General features: G+C 38.3%; 1 protein-coding gene across 2 annotated transcripts in view; it reads right to left on the bottom strand.

The window, feature by feature from the left end:
• The window catches only part of ERG (ETS transcription factor ERG), a gene marked incomplete at both ends in the record, with an annotated part of 108,681 nt that overhangs the window by 2,610 nt on the left and 80,396 nt on the right, over nucleotides 1-25,675 (bottom strand). The window contains 7 exons of one of the 2 annotated variants that reach the window (XM_079549339.1): nucleotides 2,213-2,260; nucleotides 4,054-4,110; nucleotides 4,475-4,540; nucleotides 11,001-11,072; nucleotides 13,049-13,129; nucleotides 14,153-14,356; nucleotides 16,912-17,063. In XM_079549339.1, coding sequence (XP_079405465.1) covers nucleotides 2,213-2,260; nucleotides 4,054-4,110; nucleotides 4,475-4,540; nucleotides 11,001-11,072; nucleotides 13,049-13,129; nucleotides 14,153-14,356; nucleotides 16,912-17,063 — 680 coding nt within the window. The remainder of the gene's footprint in view (nucleotides 1-2,212; nucleotides 2,261-4,053; nucleotides 4,111-4,474; nucleotides 4,541-11,000; nucleotides 11,073-13,048; nucleotides 13,130-14,152; nucleotides 14,357-16,911; nucleotides 17,064-25,675) is intronic. The other variant, XM_079549338.1, reaches the window with a different exon arrangement.

The following is a 25,675-nucleotide window of genomic DNA, read 5'->3' as shown; positions in this document are numbered from 1 at the left end:
TTTTTTCTTTCTTTCTTTCCTTCTTTCTTCTTTCTTTCCTTCTTTCTTTTCTTTCTTTCTTTCTCTCTTTCTCTCTTTCTCTCTCTCTTTCTTTCTTTCTTCTTTCTTTCTTTCTTTCTTTCTTTCTTTCTCTCTTTCTCTCTTTCTCTCTTTCTCTCTTTCTCTCTTTCTCTCTCTCTTTCTCTCTCTCTTTCTCTCTTTCTCTCTTTCTCTCTTTCTTTCTTTCTCTCTTTCTCTCTTTCTCTCTCTCTTCTTCTTTCTTTCTTTCTTTCTTTCTTTCTTTCTTTCTTTCTTTCTTTCTTTCTTTCTTTCTTCTTTCTTTCTTTCTCTTCTTCTTTCTCTCTTTCTTTCTTTCTCTCTTTCTTTCTTTCTCTCTCTTCTTTCTCTCTTTCTTTCTCTCTTTCTTTCTTTCTTTTCATTTTTCCAAACCAGAAATGTGGATATAATAAACAAGCTTTTCTTTACAAAGCTTAGTGGTAAATTATAATATCAAGATAGATTAGCATCTGAAATCCATTAGCAGTTTATACTTCAGTGCAACTAAAATCCATATTCATTTAAATTATACTTATCCAAACTGCCCTTAATGAATTTCTTCTTTTCCATTAACATGCATTAAATAAACAAACAAACAAAAGAATCTGTGGTATGAGCAAGGCATGCAAGTTTAATACACGAAACATAACATGGGGATTAGCCTTTGAAAATCAATAAACAGTTCAGCACAGGACAACGCACAAATTTTTGAATAAGCAATCCAACATATGTTCTAACATAAACACTTGCCTTCCAAATGTAATATATAGTCCTATGAAAATAAATGGTTGCTGTCAATTTCCTTTAATGAGAGATTAATTCCACCAATTTATAAACACTTAAAACATGTTAAAACACAGGAAAGATGGTGTGTAGAAATGCCATACCCAAATGCTAAAAATGTATCCCAATCCAGAGCACTTTAGTGTCTTCCAGAGTAATGAAGGATACCAAATGCACACTTGGTAAAACTATAAAAGCCTGAGACATACAAATTAAAGGGAGGTAAGCCCTCACAACCACTTAAGGTCAGTGTCACTTGGAAATCCACCTCCTGAGGCCATTTGGAAAAAGTCATTCTTAATATTTAGCTGCTTTCCTGTGCAATGCTAAACTGTCTAGAAAGTAATCTAATCTAGAACCATGGCTGCTGTCACTTGGGACAAAATGAAAGGAAATGTAGCAGTATTTCAGTAAATTCATGCTTGGAAAGGCAATAAAATTGTTGTGAGATCAAACATTGTTGCTCAGAGTTGAAGAGAACTATAACGTGGAACAAGTAACACTGTGCCCTTTGAGTATTAAAGAAAGGGAAAAAGGAAGTGGCACTAACGTCAATTTATTGCGGCAGATAACACTGATGTATGACCAGAGTTCATCCTGCAGATTCAGAGAAACAACAGTGAAATCTGTCCAGTTCATAATCAGTTTTATTAACTTGTCAGGAAGTTTATCCATCTTCAGCTAAAATACAAGGACTAAAAATACAAGGACTACAAGGACCAGCTCACAATGCACATAGTTACCACCTTCTTATCATGAGAGATCATTTCTGAAGTGTCTAACCCAATTATTCCTTGCAAATAAATTCTGTTTTCCAATTTTTCCCTGTATATTTTTGCTGACTTCTGTTATGCAGCCAAAATATTGTACAGGTCAAGGTCAGCATGTCATTGGATTGTGGATTACAGAATCTAGGACATGCATGACACAGCCTGGTAAAAAACTCATGCCATTCTGGAGAGGTTCCTGAAGGACAGCACCTAAGAAAACTCCCAGTGTTCAAGCAACTGAAGTGAATTCCTATTGATATGTTTGGTAAAATGTAATGAGATATCCGACTGACTGAATATAAACATATATTCTAGGATGAGATGAGTAGCTCTCTACTGAGAGCTACAATAACTATATCCCAATGAATATAATGGCAACTAGGACACCTAAGTCCTGTCTAGTTACTCTATGACACTGGAATTTATGTGCTTTAATGTGTGAGCTTAGTCCCACCCTTAAGTAATTTAGAAACCTTCAATGTGTTACGTATCATAAGCTCTCACTGAATCATACTAAGATTAGTAAAATTTGTCACATCAACTTCAGAGTCCGGACTTAAAATAGGAGTGGGGACGCTATTAGAGAAGAAAAACTCTCATAAATCAGCAAAACCTCGCCTCACCTGGATTTGCAAGACGGCTGCTGGTCGGTCCTAGAATCTGATAAGGATCTGCAAAATTGTAAATAAAGATTTAAAACCATGTAACAACGTCATATATTTTAGGCATCATTTTTTAATCTTGTAGGAGTTAGAAAGTGCCACCTGAAAAGCAGATCAAACACTGAGTAAAGTGGCTTCTATCTCTGCATCACAATATTTGCAGGTTTTCTCTTAAAATTGGGTGTGCAAGCAAACAGTTGCAAGGGATGTATATTTCCTTTTCATTCTCTGTATTAGTGTGCACAAGTACATGTTCAGACACACTGTAAAGCTGGTCTAGAAGTATTCTGATTCCTATTTAAACAAGATACCCTCTGGGACTATCTACCCTTGTAACCTGCTAGGTCCCATAGGCCAGAGACCTAGTGCTAAATGTGGCATAGATGGGTGAAGAGGTGTTCCTCCTCAAAGAACAGAGACCTCTTATCTTGTGGGGCTACATCTGTTCTCTTCATACCATCCCTAGGTTTTTCTGTGCCAAAACAGCCTCCAAAAGAGAGTGGAGAGGGTATATCTGAACCCATGCAAAGTGGCTGTGTTGGCTCTTCTTCATCATCACAGTCCAGTGAGGGATCTCCTGTATTAAATTTGTGATTAGGGTTTTCCAAATTCCAAAACATCTCAGAGCTTTCCTCATGGGATTCCCTGTGGAAATTCAATCTGAATTCAACCTGAATTGAAATAGGAATGACTGTAGGAAAGCCCAAGCTATGGATGATAAGCACAACCTGAAGCAGAGCAATAATGTCAGTAGGCTGTCTTGTCTCCCGACAATTGCTCTCAATCATTCAGTTACAGTCAAGAAGATAATCAGCTTACATGCTTACATTCCTTACACGTTTAAATAATCTGTGAAGCTCACATATTTGCATTAAATGATCTCAAGGACTTACATAAACCACCAATATACTTCTTGAAGGATTCCCATGGCTGGGAGGCCAGATTAGATAAAACGCTATCTGGGCAAAAAGAAGTACAGTACTTCCCAGGCAGCATGCATGTAAGTTAAGGAGTTGTAGTCATTCACAGAGTTTTATTTAGTTGTAACAAAAAAACAGAATCATGATTTGAAATCCATGTGATGAAAACAGGCACAGAGAATTCTGGGCTAAGAATATCCTCCAAAACTTCTCTGTCATACTTCTACATTTTTGCTGTTAGCAAAAGACATCATTGACTCAGAGTGTAGTGCTTTCTAACTATCAGTCCAAGACACTTTCTAGTTTCACAATATAGGATTGAGTCCTACCCCATGAATTAGCTGATTTGAAATGACAAAGTGAACCATCTTGCTAAACGACTAGCCTACATTCCTACAAACCTCAACTTTCTCTTCAGTTTTCCAATAGATTGATAATCCTTCTATTTTTCCTGTTTAATTTCAGGACTTCAGGAAATACAAATAGATTTCTGTATGTTGCAGTCCATTTTCATCTCTTTGTTTATGCGTACTTTTCAGTTGTCATTATTTGAACTACTGTGGAGAATAAGTCTTCTGGCTTTCTTACCTTCTACCTTTGTACTTAAACTGAATACAGGGAATTTAACAGCTTTTTCACTCTGAAAGGTTGTCATTACCATTAAACATTACTAAAAGCACATTTTAATAGGCCTGGGAGCCTCCACTTAAGATACAGCCATGCAGCCAGATCACACATGTCTGGGGATTTACTCGTCACTGTCTGGAAATCTCATTAGTGCTCTGAATCAGCTCTTGCAAATGGCTTCTGGTAGGTAGGTGAAAGCTGACCTGAATGTGTCCAACAAACTCCATCAGAAAATTCAAATAAAATAACACCCACCTAACTGAGGACGCTGGTCTTCTGTTTTGGGCACTGTTGAGGATGATGGCTGAGTAGCTGAAAATGGAGAAATCCATTTAGTTATTTTTCCAGTTTGAAAGATAGTCACTAAACCTGTGATAGACCCCAGGCCAGGGACTCCTGCTGCTCACGAGAGTAGGATTTAGCTTTTTAAGACTATCTGATCACGGGCCTGATGTAGCCTACAATCAAGGAAATTACGGCTGCCCCAGTAACTTCACCAGCATTGCCTACATGCAACTACTACTGGCAACAGGTTTGCCAGGCACAAGTAAAAGTCCCTCAGAGCTGAAAGCTGAAGTAGATCCTGAGATAGCTCTGAAGTTCACTTTAGAGATTACTCTGATTGCAGCAGACATGTATTGGGCCCACAGGTGGGACACATGAAAATTATTTTTACCTTTTGACTGAGTGGGATGGGTGTGACTCGTCCATGCTGATCTCCTCGCTTGCTCATAAGGTAAGTCTGAAAAGGAAAAATACCATTCTTCATGCAGATATGGCATAAAATGTTATCTGTCCATTAGGGGCAAATTTCTAGATAACTCTCTGGATTAGAAAAATTACAGAAATTGGAAGGATACTCCTTGTTAAACACTTCATTGTCTTTATCATTTCTAATTATAACAGTACCACATTGCTCTCTGTATAGCTCTTTGGAAGTGCCTGTTTTTTTCAGATGTGTGAAGTACTTTTAAACATCTGGCATAAATACTCTGTAGAGTCCATAGCACCTTCATGGTTACCTTCTGTTATAGGCATGCTCAACTTCCACATACAACATGAGTGTTGCTCAGGATTGTGATTCATAGTAGACTTCAGTGTGACTGTTCTCTGAACTGGACAACTCATTGATAATAGAATACCAAGTGGGTGCTCACAGCCATGACCATGATCAAAGGGAGTACAGTGCTAGAACAGGTGATCTGTTGAAATCTCTCATGGAGAAATAACAATTTACATCAAGAGATTGAAAGCAATGTGGTAAGATTCCAAGTCTGACTGCAAGCAAACCACTTTGTCTTATAAATATAGCAGTCAAAGAAACCATAATCTGAGCTTTCCTTACTGAAACAGCAGGCTGTATGGCAGTGATCCCTTGAGCTGGGTGCCTCTCAAGATTGCTCCTTGAGGTCAAGAGATCCTTACTCACTTTGCTGGTTGGTCTCTAAAGGTATCTGATTTTTGTTAAGATTTAACAACTTAACTAATCACTGTGACTCATCATCATTATAAATTATCAATCTACTTACTACAATGAACTAAATTGTTGCTATATCACTAAATGTATATGAGTGTTGGGTATTGCCTGTGACACCTTCCTCAGCCAAGGACACCAAGGTATGACATACACAGTGTACTATGGACAATTTATGTTTGAGCTTTGTGGGAAAAGTCTCCCAAAAGGTCAGAACTCAGACCAAGAGTAAACTGTGTAACATTCCCTTCCAGTCTGTGTATGTAACAGTATTTTCTTTTAAGATAGACTTCAGTTGATTTACTTTGCCTTTCTTTACTAGTCTGTTGCTGTTATCCCTTGAGATTAATCAAAGTTTATAGGTTGAATTTGAGAGTTCCTTTTTCTGCAGGCACATGTGAGACAGCAAAGGCATAGTTTTGTCTAAATCACTGTGACATGCTCTTTGTGTTCTTACTAGCTGTCACTATTGTAATGCACTTTATTATCTTTTTCCTTAATGCTATTCTTCATGCTTGCAAGCCCTCTTTTCCCCAGGTGCACTGTCTGGTCTAATTCTCATTATTCAGAATCGAGATCTGTGGGGTAACTGATTGCTGCACTATACCATTTTCACTTCTTTCTCTTTTACTCGTTATTTCAAACTTGAAATAATTTCTTTCCTTTCACCTTCCCCTCCCCATCCCGGTAGCCTCGTAGATCTCTAGAAACATAAAATGTGAAAATACTGAACACGCTTCAATATGAAGTACAGATGTGTATACATATTCTTATATCTCTTATGAAAAGGTGATAGGTTTTGCGTTGTGCTTTTTTTTTTTTTTTCTTTTGCTCCATCAATTTAAATATACCTTTCTGTTTCTTGGGAGAAGCTGCTAATTTTATGTATCTAAATTCTCACTTGCCTTTTCCCTTTTTTTTTTTTTTTTTTTTAAACTTACCTATTACTTCTATTTTAGTTAAATGGTATAGTATATAAAAATGAAGAACCTTGAACATAAAAGCTTTTTTCATAAACTATATGAAGTAAAGTCAGACATTCATTTTACCCTTTGAAATCTTTTGCAGCTGCCTGTGCTTTTCTACGTCTGGCTTAAACATACCACCTAAAATTGCTGCCAAGACCATGGAACCTATGTAGCCTGTCCAGGATCCCAGCAAGGTAGCCATACCCTCCTCATAGAACTAAATTGGTGTAGACGATCTGATTGTTAACAGTGCTTGTGCTTTATTTTAGAAATGACTGTAAATTAAGCCAGTTGGGAAGTAAAGAAACAGTCCCAGACTGGCTCTGTGCACACCAGATTGTTGAGCTCTCTGCCCATTTTCAAGCACTCTAAGCAGGAGAATTGAATGGAAATAAAATGTAATGTGAAATTCACAACCAAACTGCTCTTAATTTATTTAGTCTGTTTGGCTTAAGAAGCAGACTGGCACTACCAGCCTCATCGTCTCCTGGAAGCTTACAATTCAAAAACTTCACTAACATACTCACTTTATCTTTGTACTGCATTTAAATAACTAGTATCTTTTTATCTTGTATTTCTTGAGGACTATTCCAGAGTCTTTTTCAGAAACTTTTAGAAAATTGACTCGCACAGGCACTCATTTCTGAGCAGAAAACCGGTGTGAAAGCGAATCTTAACATGCAGATGTCCTGGCCAGGATCAGATCAAGACTTGCTATTAATGTGGCTGGAGATACCTCACGGACTGAAGACTTTCAGAAATTTGGAAGGATTTGTGTCAACTTTCCAGAGCTTTCCAAGCTCAAACTGTACAGAAAGGGATGGCTCAGCCATGGTGCTGATTGCAGAACAGTTTTCTGTCAGCCCTGAGTTTCAACAAATATCTTGCCCACTCCTGTCTTTCCTTGCCAAATTTCTGTTTCCAAAGCAGCCAGTGGAGATACAAGCAAAATTACCAAAAACTTTTCTGTTTCTTCCATTCCTGGCCCCAAAGGCTACAAATATGGAAAAAAAAAGATCACACAGAAGGTATGTGCTACCACAATCTCTCCTCTCCTCTCCTCTCCTCTCCTCTCCTCTCCTCTCCTCTCCTCTCCTCTCCTCTCCTCTCCTCTCCTCTCCTCTCCTCTCCTCTCCTCTCCTCTCCTCTCCTCTCCTCTCCTCTCCTCTCCTCTCCTCTCCTCTCCTCTCCTCTCCTCTCCTCTCCTCTCCTCTCCTCTCCTCTCCTCTCCTCTCCTCTCCTCTCCTCTCCTCTCCTCTCCTCTCCTCTCCTCTCCTCTCCTCTCCTCTCCTCCTTTCTAGGTCTCCAAATAATTAAAAATCTGTACACTGAGAAGGCTGTGTGATGCTGCCTACTTGTACTCAGTGGCAAGTACAGCCCTGAAATAAATTTGGCATAAGTTTAGTACTGTGAGAAAATTTTGCCTTTTAATGCAACACATCATAAGACGTTGTTCTGTCTACATCCTCTCAATTAAAAGAAAAATCCAGTTATCAGCCTTGCTTGAAATAGCACAACATTCCAACTTTATTCTTCATTCGTTATTGTGCCTTGATAAACATGTTGCTATCCTAGATAAGCAGATCTGCTCATATTCATGGGATGTTAGTACAACATGTTCTTATCTTGGACAGATCTTTGATGGGAATTATTCTCTTTGATGACACGTAGACAAACCTATATTAGGTCTTTCTGAGCTCCTGCTAGCTTCACTGTATTACTTCTAGCTTGCTGAAACATCATGTTCTGTTGTAAAGGTGACTGAAGAAATATGTCTTTGTCATTGCAATTTATTATGAGCCTTGCTCATTTCCTATTTGCTATTGTGGTGCTTTAACAATGGTAATACTTGATTACCTTCTCTAAAATTGCATCTCAGGATTTGGCTAATTGCCATTTAATCTTGTTTATATCTCCCCTAGCCATTACTCTCATTTTTGACCTTTTTCATGTCTTCAGGTACTTGTCCCCAGAATCTCTCTCTATTGCTCTTCTATGAAAGGAATTTTTTTATGGAAAAGCTTATTTTGCCATCTAGTTGAAACATGATGTTTAATAGGAAAGGCCAAGGAACAATTTAGCAAAATAGTTTCTTGACAGAAAACTGAATTCCTGCAAAAATATTTCTGAATGAATGAATGAAAATTCTGACCTGTAAAACATTTGCCAAAACTCTATTATAAAAGATAATATAATACTTTCAAAATTGTATGATGATTTATTGCAGAAAATGTTTAGTTAGGATATCCCAGTTCACAAAGAATAATAAAGACACTCTCTACCCAAACTACAAATTCCACTATAAATTGTGTCAATACAGAAAGATGCTTTTATCATAAAGCATTTTATTTTGTAGATGTCAGGATTTTTTACTTGGTTAAAGATGCTGAAATGAAGGATTTCAGCATATCTGATATGGGATTTTTTTACAACACTTTTTACTTCGAAGAAAACTGCTATTTTATTTTCCATTACAAGTCAGGATGAAACAAGTATGGAAAATATAATTTTTCACGTATAGAAAAAACAATTTTTGTCAAATATCACTGGAATCATACCTATAATGCAGTATTCTTTCACAACAGACTCTCACCTGTTATGTTTATTTGCTAATGGACACCAAGGTCCACCTGGTCATACGTTACTTACTCATTCTCATTGGAAACTACTGAGAACTTTGGACATCCAGAACTATATTGCATAGCTACAGTGAAGTTTCTGTCTGTGCTCTGTCTTCTCATCTATATTCCAGATTCCTCTGAGCAATTCAAAGTTTCTAGGTGCCATAATAACTTGTGACCATGTTTATTGAAAATATCTGTAACGTTTCTAAAATTCTTTTTTCTAATACTGAGAAGCAAGTAAAGCAGGCAATCTGTGATATATAAATATATTGTTTTTCCTCATCCTCAGATCCTGAGTTGAACAAACTTTTATATCTTTCAGCAGGCTCAAAAGATTTTCCATATTTCCATGTCTTATTCTAAGCACCATATAATGCTGCAAATAGCCTTTTTGATAAGGGATGATTAATGTAGCTTTCCATACAAGGCCATAGTTCTGTTTTATTTAAGGGCACAGTCAGATTTCCCATATGACCCTCCACTATACTCTTTCACGTGTTTACTCTTTTCACTTCAGACAGCAACTAGAGCACTGGCTTTCACTGTGCTGTAAAGTTGCCTATGGTTAGCTCTTTTGTGATTGAAGAGGGTTAATTTGAGATCAGTAAGGTACACAAATAATTTGTGCATTACGCTGCATTTATCTTGTATTTTCAGCTGCTAGCATATTCTGAAATCATTTATCTCAAATAACACCTCCAGGCTTCTTTACAAGGATCCTGCAGAAGAATCTTTAAGTTTGAGTAATGTCAAAATCTTATGCTATCTCCAAGCACATTTGATTGCATCCTTTTTCCCATTATTAGTAGCTAACATAGCAGAGAATGCTAAAGCACCCAAAATTTAAGCTTTTTTTAAGTTTTGATATCAGGTTAATTGGCCAGTTCTTGATCTGTGAAAAGATTTTATTTCTTACAATTTGCTAACTTAACCCTTATTGTAAATAGCTGTGGGACATCTTGGTAAATCCCTTATAAAAGTCTGTTGCCAAATATATGAATAAGATTGGTGGTCCCTTTTTCATTCGCTAGGGCATTTTTATTGATGAATAAATTTAGTAGAAGAGTTTATTTTCCTACAGATTAAGCAGGGTGGATTTATTCATTTGACAGTATAGTAGGTGTTTCCCTCTTTTTAATTCATCAGTTAACAAATCTACAGACATGCATATACACATGTATATAAATGTAAAACCAAGTTACTTGTGTATTTTTCCTGAATTATACCATGCAGCACTGACAAGACATAGATAAAATATTTGGTATTGATAAGTTTCTAATGAGAGAAAGTATCTTTTCAAAAGAGCTCAGTCAGTTCTAGTGTATGTCCCTTCAGAACACTTGGATGTATGCCTCTGGCTCAGTAATGGGTTTCCTTTAAATTCAGTATTTTGTTCCAACTCCTTTCAGTGTTTTACAGTACTTTGTACTTATTACTGGAAAAACAAATGTCCAGGTCAGGGAGTTTTCCAACATCATTAGTTGTGAAGGGTGATGCAAAGAAAGTTTTTAACTTCACTGCAATGTCCTCATCTTTTTTAATTATTCCCTCTAGCCTTTCACAAACCAGCACACCCACAATGTTTCAATGGACCTCACACTTCTCAGCACTGAGAACATTTTTGTGGTTTGTTTTGATTTATTTAAGCTCCCAAATTCATGATCAGACATATCAAACATAAATAAAAAGTAGATAGCAGAAGATGTATGTATCCAGTATTTTTGATATACTTTTTCTGAATAGATTTCTATTCAGAAGTTATTAAGGAGGATGTTGTTGCTTCCTTTTACAAGCAGGAAGGTGAAGCACATTGAAAAGTGACTGCATTGGTATCACGCAGCATTGGGATCACACAGCAGAGCACAACTCCAATCATACTACCCTCTTTTGCTTTGAATACTAGAAAGCATTGCTTCAAAGACAGAGGAAAGACGAAGACACAGACCTAGTAAACGTTTTCTATTTAATTATCTTACTTTACACAATGTTATATATATAGTCAAATATATATAATTGTGTACATGTGTATGCATTCATAATTTAGCTTATCATTTATAAGAGAAAACAGAAAGAGTAAAAGAAAGACATGGTTCAAGAGATTAAATGAGTAGTATAAAAAGTTGTCATTGTTCATACCTGGCCTCGTTGTTATTCTTTGTGTTGCTTCTGGGTAAACTGATGTATTTGGAAAAATAAAAGTGGCACCTCCTAAGGAGAAAGAAGACATAACATCTGAAGATTCATTTTCACGGTCTCTGATTCCACTAATATTAATAATTCCCTCTTCTAGTGTATCTGAATAAAGACTACGAATAAATATTTTATATATTAGGAATGCTATATGACTTCTGATAGTTTTTGCACTTGTGTAAATCCACTCAAATTACTGGATAAATTCTGTGAAAATCAATGTTAAGGGGGGAAGAGAGTTAAGTTCAGTAAATCCCTTCTGCCCTCCCTACACATCTTGACCATGTGTGCAGGCTGTTCCTTATCTTCTGAAATAAAACTTCTTTTCCTCCTCTTTATTCATATATGACTTCCCGAACAAGTTCATACAACGGAGACTGCAGCCCTGGGCCAAATCCTATTCAGTGGCAATCTTCTCACAGACCTTGGTGGTCTTTGGGCTAGACTCTCAGAAACCCCATTAAAAATATTGAACTTGATAATATAAAATGGTACCAAACTTATCTCGGGAACTGAAATTGCCTGAACTACATCAACATACCTCTAATGCCCATTTCTAGGAATGTGAAAAGGGCCACAAGGAAGTTACCAATGACTTTGAGAGGAGTTTGTTCCTAACACCTTTGGGGTCTTTTGAAAATCCCACTCCAAAGCTCTTATGCCAATAGAACAATATACTTTTCTTAAGGTCATGATCAGCATGATATTGTAATTCATACTACCAAGGGCATAAATGCAGGCAATCTCATTTTGGTGAATTTCAGAATAGCATTGTCAGTGCACACATGTAGAAAAAGATAACACATGGAATTGCTGAACAACATTTGGATAATTCTATGTGGAAACTTCTTGGCATATTAGAATCTGGGAAACCAAAGATGGAAAAGACTATGGAGACTGTCTATTTTTAAAAAGGGCTTAAGGCTTATTCCAAACCTCATCAAAGTCAATGGAAATTTTTCTCTTGCATTTGGTGGGGTTTGCTGGAGGCCCATAGCCCATAGTAGGACTTTATGTCAAATGGCAAACATCTAATCTCAGTGGGAGATCATCTGATCTAGTTAATTTTTCTAGGAAACTTGCTGCTTTTTACTACAGTGAAAAAATAAATGAAATATGAAAATAAGGTTTTCTTATTTCTTTTTCTTTGCATTATCCTTTGTATTATCTTTTTCATTTCTCATAAATAATTGTTATTTCTGGTCACTGTAGGTAACTAATACCCTCAGGCATGATCATGCAGTATTCCAAATAACTCTATCAATACGTATACTGCACTGTATGTGCAGTTCCATGCCATCCTCTGTTACAGAACTGCTACAGCAAGATAAAATTTAGTTTGAAATATTTTCAAAAATGTTGTAAGCCACATTTTGATAGATACATTTTTGAGGCCTGTGTTGTGTTGTTCTTCCACCTGTGCTTCATACTTGTTTGGGCCGACTTACGTAACAGAAGGGTGAATATTAACAAAAATCATTTTACATTCAGATCAGACTTAGTAGAGATCCCAACACAAACCTCACATGAGAACTGATAAATGAGATGGGCTAACTGCCTAAATAGCAAGAATTTTACTTAAGTATGCAATATATACTGCATATGAGGGGGAAGCAGCCACAGCACATAGACAAACACTGAAGAACTTTTCAGCCCCAACAATCTTTTTGGGATCCATGGAGTAGTTCTGACAGTAAAATGAGACAGAGTGAGAAAAAAAGTTTTCAGAGCTTGCAAGTTATCAGTGTCATGGGCCCCAAAAGTTTATAGGACATGAGAAATTATCAATGGGGAAACCATTCTGCACCATCTGGCCCTACATGATGCCACCATTTTTCTGTGTGTCTGTGCATAAAACTCATGCACACAACAAGGAGAGGACATGCTCATCTCTCTCCTGGTTTACTATTTCCACTTTGAGCAAGCAAACCATAAACAGGAATCCTGTGCTTTCAGAATATGACCTATCGCAATGGGAGCAGTGCCAGCATTACCTGTGTTTCTAGCATGCATTAACCGTGGAGAGTTTTGTAAGGCCTTATCAACATCATCTGAAGTCAAATGTGGAAGAGGAGCTACAAAACAAAACAAAAAGCAACACCAAAATGAAAAAAAAAAATTGAGAATTATCTTTTAAAACCATATTTTCCCAAAGAGGATTGTTTGAAAGTGAATCTACCAACAGTCAGTTTCTGTCTGCAGTTTACAGGGAGGTGTGTGTGCTATAGCTTAGACTGATAGCTTAAACTAGGGCATTAATTTATTCAACATTATGAATACAGAATATTTCTGGCTGATTATTGACAATGTGCGTGTGGAGAAGACTGCACCGCACTGGTGTTGCAATGCTTTTTTGTTTGTTTGTTTGTTTGCTTTAAAACCAAGTTCACTTTAAAATCTTTAAACTGAGGCAAACATGCAAAATTTCCTCAAGCTTAGATGAAAGTACACAAATCAGGAATTCACTAGTCCCCTCTTTCCCTTTGAAATGTTATCCTTACACTACAAACGCTTTGCATTTGGACCTCAGGGACTGGGGTTTTTTTGTTTTTTTTGTTTTTACTGGATTTTTTTTTTTCCTTCTTTAGATTTTTCTTCCCACAAATTTACAGAACATTTATTCAGTTCATTAAAGTCTTGCTTAACCTTTTCAGGGTAGAGCAAACTGCTGTCAGTCCTTAGAATCATGCCTGGAATTTGCTTTATAAATCAATATAAATCAATTGCTAGCATTATCATTGTTAATATGGAAATAAATGAGTATGTGACCAGAAAAAACATTAGCACTGAATCCCATTTGATTTTTTTCCTAAGTGTACTGATAAATATGCTGGAGTTTAATTCCAATTTTGTCTCAGATAAAAATTTAGAAACATTGCCCAACTCTTTTTCTCCCACAAGCATGAATGAAAGCCAACTGAAATCAATGGGAATCTTTCCTTCAAAGTCAAGAGGCTTTGGATTGGAGCTTCCTGCTATATTTTAAAGACCAACATTAGGAACAGAGACATCTGAAAACCTACTGGGTTAAGATCTAACAGCGGTATCAAACACAGATTGATGATAGGCACTACCATAACGACAGAAAACAAACTTACTCTCTCTGAGGTAGTGTAGGTGTGACAGGAGGATATCTGCATTATAGCTCGGTGTGAGTCTCTGGAAGTCATCTTTGGTCATTTTACACAACTCTTTCCCATCAATGTTCTGGAACAACAAGATGTCCACGTCTGGAAGACCATACTCCTTCACTGCCCACTCCAGCCACTGACGTACATGGTCTGTGCTCCATAACGTTGGATCTAGTGTTATCACAAAGAATGCAATTAGCTTGGAAGGGGAGAGTGGTGATTTAGAGGATCAATGCAGAAAGACTGTAGTCCAAACTGAAGAGACAGGGGATTAGCAATACTACAACCTGTGTCTAAACAATTTTCTAATATTTCAGTTCAATTTGTATCTTTATTCAAGAGAAATTTTCACTCAAATCAATTTTACTGTTTCTTGGGCATAGGCTAAGCAAGCACTCAGATTTGGCTCATATTAAAATATTCCACACTTCCTTTCATAGATTGCTGTGTTGTTTTGCTATATGTTGCTACATTTAAGTGGGTTTTTCCTTACTACTTGATGTAGTGGCAATACCATCTGGGGAAAGAAAACAAGAACTAGTGCAGATGTCTTTTTGAAAGTCATGTATGAATCCCTGATTTTAACCTGAAGCTGTGTTTTTGTCCTTAAAGCTCTCCTTTTCTATCTCTTCCATTCTACTTTTTGCTACCAGTGTGACTGAGAGTAAGCCCACACCAACTTGAAGGTCCCTAAAGATCTGCAATACGCATCTGCATAATGTAAGACAGCTCCTGGCATGAAGATTTTCTACCTTTTGCTGAGGAAAGGTAAGAGCTGAGGAGAGCTGGACTCATCAAGAGTTTCTGCCTTTCAGCCTACATGATTCTGTGGTTCTGTGATATCCTGAAAACTGACAATGGAGCACACAGAGGTCAAATGACAATAGTCCATTGCATAAAAGTCTGTGAAGTGTCTGAGTCTTGAAAGATAGCATAAATAGCTTATTAGTGGCATAAATTTAGTGCCATACTATGTCTTTTGGGATACATGTCTTTCCATGGGCTAGATACTATTCAGAGACTGTCATGACACTGCTCATTCCCAATCCTTCACCCATCAGTGCCTCTGCTTTTTTGATGCTTCTCTTGGAATTTTAGGTCCTTAAAAGTCAGAGTACTTGTTTCTCTGGAGGTTCAGAGGCTTTCTCCACTCTCCCAAATGCACCAGAATTGATTTAAGAGGACCCCTCCATCTGGTATGAAAGGAGTAGCAAACTAGAAGGAAGTAAGTCTGACTATTTAGGGTCTGGTTGAGATCACTGATACCTATAGCAGGGAACTCCAGCAAAATTCACATTGGGTTGAAGCAAACCAAACATTGGGAAACTTACCAAAAGATTTTCATTATGCCTGTAATTTTTAAAAGCCTCTTTTTTATCCTAACTTGGAAGTTAATGCAGCTGGAAATGTGAATATTGCTTTTTTATTCCTAAAGATTAACACATAAATTGTACACTACCTATATAATAGTTGAACGAAACATATGTGACCTATTATAATGTACCTGCTTTAGCAGGGGGGTTGAGGATCCTTCCAACCCTTAAAATTCTGTGACTCCATGATTTTTACCCATATATTTCTTGTAGAGATCTCAAAACAGCGAGGCTGTAGCTGTGATAATCTTGTTCTTTGAATCTCACTCAAATTCACCTCAAAACACAGCTCCAGGAATACACACACACAAAAAAAAAAAACAAAAAAAAAAACAAAAAAAAAACATTCTGGCTGAGGTAACCATGCTGAAGGTTACCAAAAAGCTGAAAAAAGTACCAGCCAGCAAGAAGACAAATGTTTGCTTTTCATATGCCATGAGACTTAAGTGTGTTCTCCATCTAGTTAGTCCGAACATTTCATTATTCAGTGCATCACTCTGCTGTGCTTCAGAAAAGAACCGTCAACACCATCACAGAGGATACTTCAACATATTTGTCCACTCACATCTTGACAAATAACTGAAATAATCACAGCTTGCAAAATTGGCCACAGTTAGGACTCTTGCATATCTTAACAACTGAAAAACTGCAAGACTATTAAGCAACATAATAGTAGCAGCAATATTTCAGAGGCACATCTCAGTTAGAGAGGAACCAGTAGCAAAACATTCTCTTCTGGTTGCAGGCTGCAGCTCTTGAGTCTATGCTGTGTATTTCCAGTGGTTATTGGACACTCATATATGTCATGACATCTAGTGCTTGGACTTCAGAAATATGCATGCTATTTTGCAGACCTAAGCAACAGCCCTTCCAGAAGAGGTTTGTGTGGAAGACAAGGTGCACAGGAGTTCAACAAAGTACTGAACCCTATTACCAAGCTTGCCACCAGAAACAAGAATTTCTCAATTATGCTCTCATATTGCAGTGGAGTAGTCTGTTTGCTTATTACAATGTATTACACTGCTCAAACTAAAGGAATAGCATAGAAAACTGGCACTGTCATTTTGCTTGTTTTAAGTGAGAATGAAATACTCCAAAAAGGAATGAGAATGATCATATGGGATCTGAGTGCCTGTAAATAGCCAGCTCTGCCTCTGAAACAAGAAGAACAGGTTGAGGAGGTAGCTTCATAGTTGTATTTCCCAGATCATTTTCCTAACTCTGAGAAATTATGGCTCTTCCTGATACCCTGTATCACATTGCCTCTTTCTCAGATCTACTTAAATGAGATTAGAAGATTTCTCTTGGAAAATGCATTTGTTTGCTTGAAAATTTTTGAGTAGAGAGTCTAACCTGCTGGCACAATAACTCTTCGTTCATTGGTAGTCATATTTGGAGGTGGAATGTGCTTCTCTTCCATGTAGCTTCCATAGTTCATCCCAACATTGTCTGAACCACTAACCATTTTCCCTCCTTTTGCCACGCTGCAGTCATCAGGTGAATTCCTAGACAAAGAAGAGAGAGGTGTACTTTGATTATTATTCCAGTCTATACTAATATCCTCTGCAAGGCTGAGTGAGATGGGAAAAAAAAAAGAGACTGGAACATCAGGAATTTGTTGTCATTGAAAAAGTCGGAGCCTACTACCCAATGACTCTGCTGATTCCTTTAGCTGCTTCAGAAAAAATGACCAGTCTCCACAGACAGCATGTTTATTTTTATTTTAAGATTTGCCACCTTGTCTCCAAACCTATAGATGCAAATGATTTATTTCCAGAGACAGGACTAGAACAAAGGCTTGTTCGTGAGGTTGCTGAGCATCACGACTGCAAATAGCTGTGCTTCTTTCTCCAAGCATCTCACAGACAACTCGGCAAAACATAGAGATGCACTTAATGCATCAGACAAAAAAGAATATAAATAGCTGTTGTTAGCCTTGGACAGGTTTCCAACTCTACTACTGTCACTGTTTCATGTGAGCCACACTTTGTTGCACTATGTGTAAAGCAATGTAGACATATTTCTGCACACGGCCCACAGAAAAAGAAACATTTACCAACGCCATGATTCAAAATACCACACACATGACTGGAAAAACCTTTCAGCTCCTGACTAGTACAGTCTCTATGGTACGATAGTTAAGAAAGGGAAATCTGCAGAGGATCTGCAACCAGACACCTCTTTAATTTTGGCTTTGCTTTCTGAATAGAGTCTCTAGCTTTAATATCCCACAGAGGGTTCCCTAATGGCATTTTAATTGCATCACAGTTTTCTTTCTGGCAGACAGAGACATATTTGTCCCTTAATTTAATGTCTACAATGTGTTCCATCAGAGAGAGAAAAATTGTTACAAAAATCAAAAGAACGAACAGAGCCACAGGGAATACCTTTAAATGCAAAGAGGTTGTTTGGCAATGGAAGAATGGTGTTACTTGGGCTTGAGTTTCTTTATTGATAGTATATTACTAACAGCCTTTCATTTACTTCTGCCATTTAACTGCTGAAATTGCACTGTGGTTGTGCTACACCGGCAGTAAGTTAGATTGCTATGCTTCATTTCAATTCCTTGCAAACTAACTACTATGCAGTCCAGAGAACAGAGAGACCCTCCAAGAACCCAGACTCCTGGACGGGTGCTTCAGGAACTTCCATCATTACTGGCTCCAAACGCACTTCAACAAGAGCCTCTTGCTCTCCTTGGCTTGGAAGCCCCATCTCTTGCTGAAAGCATTGGGCAGCAGTGTCACTGAAAGCCAATCAATGCTCAGACAACAGGCACATTCCCAGAAGAGGAAAAGAAAGGTACAGTTCAGCCCACTGTCTGCTCAACACACAGCAAAAGGATGTGGCAGGTAATTTATCCATTGCTTAAGTGACTCAGTTGTATTGACTGCTCAGAACTGCCATCAGTCAGGAACTAATGCAGCTGTAATTGTTCCACATGTCTGTTTCAAAAATAACTAACATTTTGGAAGCTGAAAAGATTTAGTATACATCTCAAACAATGCAAATACATTTCAAGCATATATTTTTTTTCCAAGCAGTGTTATTACTCATTTTACCATATTTTGTTAAGGTATATATATATATAAAAGAAAACAACAGCCAACTGACCACCACCACCAACATAAAACAACAAAAAAAAGTGCCAATGGTGTTCTGTTAAAAAATATATATATCACAGAAATCATTCCAGAGGTACTGTCATCTTCTCTCAGAGAAGGAACAGGGCCCTGAATGTTGCCTGGGAAATGTTGCCTGCACATACCTTTTTCAGATATAAAATATTTTGGGTGCTGCTTAACATACTACATATGAAATCTGCCTATTCCTAATCCTACAATTACTCAGTCAGCTACAAAACTGAATAATAACCGCAAGGGAAAATACAGTCAGCACATGGCCTTGCCTGTCACTGAGTGATTGTGGATTTAGGCTTCTACCATAGAATGAGAATACTTCAGCATTATTCTCTCAGGTTTAATTTTTCTATCCCGCTATATACCTATAAATATAATTCTGGGATGCCACTTATTTCTGTCAAAACAGAGCTAAGCAAAACAAAACAATTTCTTTTTCAGACATAAACATGTTGAAAGTGAGCTTTTGAGATGATGGCTTGTGACTAAAATGTTGGCTTTTTCTGTTTACCATTAGCAAACAGAAATGGCATCTATGCATGAATTAGTCTGCAGGCTAAATCATATATTTGGAATCATGGGCCAACTCCTCTCCTTTATACCTATGCAGTATCTATCCTGACTCCCAATGTCAGTTATGTTACAAAGAGAAAAGACAGAGAAGTTCAGCCCATTCAGTGACTTTTTTTTGGAAGCAGAGAGCTAACATCATCCTTTGGTCTTACTAGCACAATTTCTTTTTTTTATTGTTTTCTTTTTTCCATGAAAAGGAACATGGGATAAAGACATATCAAAATCCTGCTGCTGATGTAAAATACGGTATCAGTACTAGCCTACACCACTTCCAAGGGTAATTGTGCATTAAAAACACTCTTGTAAACACAGAGCAGTAAGTGATGTGAAATATCCAGTAGCAGCAGACAGCTTTTGGCAGCCTGACAGGGCTGCTGAGCTGGTTCTCCAATATGAATATAAACAGACAGAGGGTGGGGTAGAAGATCATAAATGGATTATAATTTTTCATTAAAACCCAGAAGGAAACAATCAAGAGTTTTGCCCTGTTGGTGTACTGGGTGGACCAAAAGATTCCCAATTCAGCAAACCTCCTGTGCTTAACTTGAAGCATGTAAGAAGCTCTGTAGGAGCTAACACAACTACTTGGGTAATTCAAATTGAGCGTGTGCTTATGTGTACCACTTAGCCAGGGCTCAATTCTGGTGGTTGGAGCTGGCATAGAAAGCAAAACTGAAAATACAAGTAGACATTAGAGAATTGTGTTTTAGTGCCCAGAAGAACAAAAGAATGATTGTCTTCAATGGCTTTTTTTTTTTTTTTTTTTTTTTTTTTTTTTTTTAAGGACATTCTGTGAGCTTGCTGTATTTCTGAGCCACCAAGGGAGCAGGGGCAGTGGAAAAGCAGCTTTTCATGACCTGTGCCCAGTGCAAACGGTGCAGCTCTGCAGTGATTCATCCCTGGCTCCAGGTCTGAAATGAAACCTGAGATGTTTTTCTTCACAGCTGCACGTTATTTTTACCCTTTGCAAATATACTATGTTATACCTGGAATTTACCCAAACAATAAGAAAAGAAACTGTAAAGGCTGCAGTCGCGCTATCCAAAAGCACTTTATCCAGTCCAGAGCTGAGTCAGCTCTGATTGCTGATAAATGTTTGTCAAAACAAAAGTATTTCTCCACGGGTCCCAGATCTGGAAGCTTTGCCTTCATTCAGGGTTACTTAGAATCAAGGTGTTCAAATTTAGCACCCTGTCCCACTCAAGATGATTGGCATTTTGCCAACCGCTGACTGATGAAAGCATACGCAAGTTCATAAATAAGTGTATGAAGCACACTTTTTCCTCTTTCCTTTGCTACTATTTTCCCAGTGTGACATAAAACACCTGTGTTGTTTTAAAATGCAAGGTGTAAGGAAAAAAAAAAAGATGAGGAACCAGCAAAATTTACATGATCTGTTACATTCCTATAATATAAATCCTTGTTTCTAACATTCCCGAATTTCGGAGATGAGAAAAATTGTGTATTCTAAATATCTACACGTTGTCTAAGTTAATTCAATAACCACAGCTTGGATAACTTCTTTATAGAGTTACTTACAGAAAAGTGATCTCAGAACAATAGAGTTGCATAAAAACATCTTCAAAGAGATTTCCATGTGTGGTCCTCTGATCAGCCTTGGACTGGTCAGGTCAGGTCAGAGGAAATACTGAGCTACCATAAATTTTTCTTCTGCAGACAAACACTGACACTGTCCTACAGAAACAGACCTTTCTGTTTTTCTCTCCTCACCCATTTTTTAATGCCAGCATTCTGAGAAAGAAAGGAATGTCCCCAGCAGAGCTATAGTGTCGCCATTCCATACATACAAAGAAAAGAGGGAGCTGAACAAAGCCAGATTTAAAGGAATGGAATGGAATTAAGGCCAACATATATAAATTCAGCCAAAAGTTAGCCAAAGTTCAGCCATAGTTAGCCAAAATGATACCACGTAAGGGTCAGCTCATACAGAGCGTATTGCAAAGCATTCTCAGGATCTGTCCACTCAATGCAGCTGCTCTAGCTGTAGTGAAATTGGCCAGTGCTTTCCCTCCAAAATGAGTCATCACTGGCAAAATGGTCCATGGAGAAATACCCAAATCCCTGGGACTTGTTACTTTGAGGTACATTGTTGTTTCATAAAGCTCACCTCATACACTTCAGTCCAGAATATCAACTCAAAGAGTGACACACCTGCAGCCCTATACTCTCCCTCATGCATAGATGCCATTTCTGTTTGCTAACGGTAAACAGAAAAAGCCAACATTTTAGTCACAAGCCATCATTTTTAAGAATCAGTGGGATTCCCATCTGCTAAGACCAGCCACACATAAAGAGGGGTCCTGTCCCTATTCCATTGGTAACAATCTCTAGTGACAGCACAAAAGAGAGGACTAGAGCATAGCATACATGAAAATGCCAAAAAAAAACAAAACAAAACAAACAAAAAAACACAAGTAGGTCAAAGCATCCCTGGGGTGCACACACAAGGCCTCACTCAACTGCTCTGTGAACTGTGCTAACGAGCTGCTTCCTAGCGCACACACACTAATAAGCAAATAAATGGGAGGGTAGAAGGGTGGGTGGGTGAGTAACTTAGTGCCTGGCTATGGCTTAAATCACTCCCCCTCCCTGTTGGGGTGGCCACGTGAAAGGCAGTGCTCATCCACAGGAAGGGGATGGTGAGGGTGGAAGGGAGGGAAGCCTCCCAGGATGAGTGCTGCCCACTAAAGCTGGCTAAAGCTGATGCTGAAGCCATGGTGACAGTCTGTTTATCTTTGCTAGAAGGTGAGTCAAATACAGTCCCACAAAAACAAAAGAAATAAAGGAAAACTGAAGTCCTCCTGGGGCAACATACTCATGGAGGTGCACTGCTCCATGTTGGGCTACATGGGGGCAACCAAACAGGGTCTCAACAAACCAGGGCTGTGGAGAAGCTGCGCATGTGGCAGTCACACACTAACACGCACTGCAGCATCCAGAAGAGAGTCAGTACCACTGGGGGCCTTCCCCAGGCCTCGTAGTGCTCAGGGTTACATAGCCCCTGGATCCCTAAGGGGTCCCCTGTAGAGTGCCTTGTTCTTTTCTTCAAGAAAAGGAGAAAGCAAACACCACATGCCAGCATGTGCACTTTGTTGGCTTTCTGTAAGCAAAACAAAACATGCTTGTTTATTGAGTTGTATATGCAGCAGCAGTTCATTTTCAATCTAACAATAACTTTTGCTAATTGAAGCAATCTTTTTTAATGTTTTTGGTTTTTTTTTTCCTGTTGTTTCTGTTTTTGCATGACTTTCCCAGCTATCTTGCAGCCCACAGCTGCTTCAAGCCTTAAGGCCATCATGGCAAATTAAGGCAGTCAGCGTCTGGCTCACTAGAGGCCAGTCAAGCTATAAATATTACCAGTTCGGCTCTTAGTGTTCACAGTGGGGGGAAACAGCTGGTTTAAGTTTGACTGCACGTTGTCATTCCTCCATTAGTGCAAACACTTCAATATTTCTTATGTGTGAGGTTGGAGTGAAGAAAGGGAAAGAAGGGAATGGGGTCACTAAAAGCCAAAGCTAAGAAATGATGTTCCTTATGTACATAATTTACAATTAGATTGCTGCCTGGGAGAACACTGAATTCTGATATGGCGATAGCTTGGCCAAAGCCACAATGACTTCCCAGTTGGCCTATAACTTTCAGGGTCTATTTTCTCTTGTTTTTCTTTTATTATTTTTATAGAAATTCTATTATAATGGTAATGGATTACATTTCTCAAATTGTATTTCATTTCAAGAGCTTGTAAGACTGTTGTATTTGTGGTTTCATAAAATATGAAATACTGGGAGACAGGGCCCTTCCCAAGCCGCATGTGCCTTCTTTTGTGGGCAGGGATCATATAGAGAGTTAGCAAAGTAGAGCATGCAAAGCATAAGCAGAAATGACATCTTGTATGGAAATCATAATCCCCCGTGTCTGTGGAATGTCTGCTGATTTTCATGATTAGTGTTATTGGGCTGTGAGGCTGATGGGTGTGAAATGCATAGTCAGAGAAGATCGGCCACTTTTCTTTTTCCTACTCACGTTCTGTTTTGTCTTGAAAATGCTGGTACCAAGCTTCAAATTTTGAGCACCCACACTGATCCCACCCTGATCAAAACCAAATAGCTATTAATGGAGAGAGAAGAGTTATTTCCAAACACGCTGATTCAGAGACAACCTATTTACTGTCAGAGCCTGTACTGTGCCAGCATGGGGGAACACCACAACCGCTGTCTCTAAATGCTCTAAACACGGTAAATACTGTACTGGAAATAAAGCAGTAATGATAGGAACAGTCATAAATAATGACGGTGACTCTAACTTTTGTGAGGTCCTGTGTCAATGTTTGAAGACTAATTTTATATTTCACTGCCCATATGAGAGCTTTTGGTTGCTTAGCACTTTGGAAATTTTGGCTTTCCTCATCTCCCTCTTAAACTCCTAAGTTTGGGCACACAACTTAAGCATCAGTGGTCAATCCAAAATAGAGCCACTCCAATTAAGAACTGACGTTACCCCAGGGTGAAAAGCTTCTTAAAACTAGCTCCTGCCAGCTCAGAACCCCCCCCCCAGAAAAACTGCTAACAGGTAGCTATGATAGCAGAGAGGGGGGTTATTTTTTTCCTTGGCAACATGTTTGCCTCAAGAACAGAGCCAAACCATGCACACACACATAGACACGCTACTGTTAAGCCAGTGGATTTTCAAAGTGAAGATGTACCTCTCAGGGTAGCCGCACATAAAGCCCTGCATGAAGAAGACCATGAAGTTTTTCCAGTCTGGTAGGCAGCCACCAACCACTCAGTCAGTGGGAAAAAAGATGGTAAGACTGAGATAATTAACACCATGTCCTTTTATACAAGACAAATGTTAATTTATGTAGGCAGCTCCAATAAGAGTATTAGGAAAGCACAGCGAAGGTCTCCCAGCTTTGCTGTGGACTGACACAGAGGCAGACTCAATCTTTGTTGAGCCCAAGGAGAGAATCCCATTGACTGCCATGGGTTTTGGACCCTGTTTGTTTAGTCTGAGCTGAGGTTTACCAAAAATGCATGCTGGTGTTATCCAACCAGATGTGGATGGGATGGCACTGAGCCTCCACTGCAGCGTTGTGCTCCAGTGGTGGAAAAAGCCATGCCCTTGAAAAACAAGTGATATTAAAGTAATTATTGCAGATCAACCCTGTTTCTTGATGTGCTAGATGCACAAAGGATGTGCAAATGCTCAAACTAGAGCCATCAGCATCATCCCACAGACTAGAGCATAATGCAGATGTGCCTTATGTAGCTTAAAGGACATTGGCCTGCTCTCTGGGAGAGGGATGGTCCTGTCGTGCTGGCAATGCAGAACTCTGTATAGATGAACAGATGTCCTTCGTGACTGGGCAAGTAAGCTGGCACTTAACTAGACTATGCAAGGTACCTCACATGCTACTCATTGCAATTTGCTTGTTTATATAGCATGAAATAGCTACCATTTAGGAGAGCTTACATCAAGAGGGGGCAAGAGGAAAAAAAATAACAAGAGGCCACTGTGGACTCTAAAATTCCTCCTGTGTGTCACATGCACTCAATCCAGCTAGTTCAGGGGCTGTTTGATGAAAATATGGAACACTAACACGCAAAGAAAAATGGTATTTCCCAAAAGAGCCAGCAGAAAAGATATATTAAGTGATAATTTCATTTTTGAATGCTTTTCAAGCAACAATTGGTAGCACTTAAAACAACATTTTGCACATGATTAAATCTTAATGACAACTAATTATTTTTGGCATTTCTTTGAAACTTCTGCATTGGAGAATTTTTTGCTGTGCTTTCACTGTAACTAACATTTAAAATGCTTTTTCAATGAAATCATCACACTGCTCATGGCAAGTAAAATTTATCTGAGGTCTGAATAAGATCCTATGTTCCACTCCAGACTCTCTTAAAAAAGAAGAATTACCTACCAGTAAATGTAGAACTTCCAAGCTACATTTGCACATCCCCACCCAGGGGATGGTGGGAATATATAGGTAAGGTTTGTCAGAACCCACTGAGTAATTCACAGACCTAAATGTTGTATCCAAGGCCTCATGAGAGACTTCCACATAGGTGAATTTCACCCTACATGCATAATATGAGTTGCATTCATTCACTGTAATAAAATTGGTTATTCTTAATTTGATAAAATATATAAAGAATAATAAACAATAAAGTAAGTAACACTGTGACATAGGCAATCTCCAGGACTATGTAATGGTGCCTTACTATAGCAGGGTGAATCTTTTGGTCTAACTCAAGAGCACTACTGAACAGCTGGAAACAATATTATTACATTCAGGTGAAGGAGTGATTATATAGTGGCACAAAAGGTCTCATTAGATTTATGTACCTGGAGGAAATATAAGGTCTGAACCAGCA

The sequence above is a fragment of the Tetrao urogallus genome, assembly GCF_951394365.1.
Source record: "Tetrao urogallus genome assembly, chromosome: 1".
NCBI classification, from domain to species: Eukaryota; Metazoa; Chordata; class Aves; order Galliformes; family Phasianidae; genus Tetrao; species Tetrao urogallus.
This window is presented reverse-complemented; position numbering and strand designations above follow the sequence as displayed.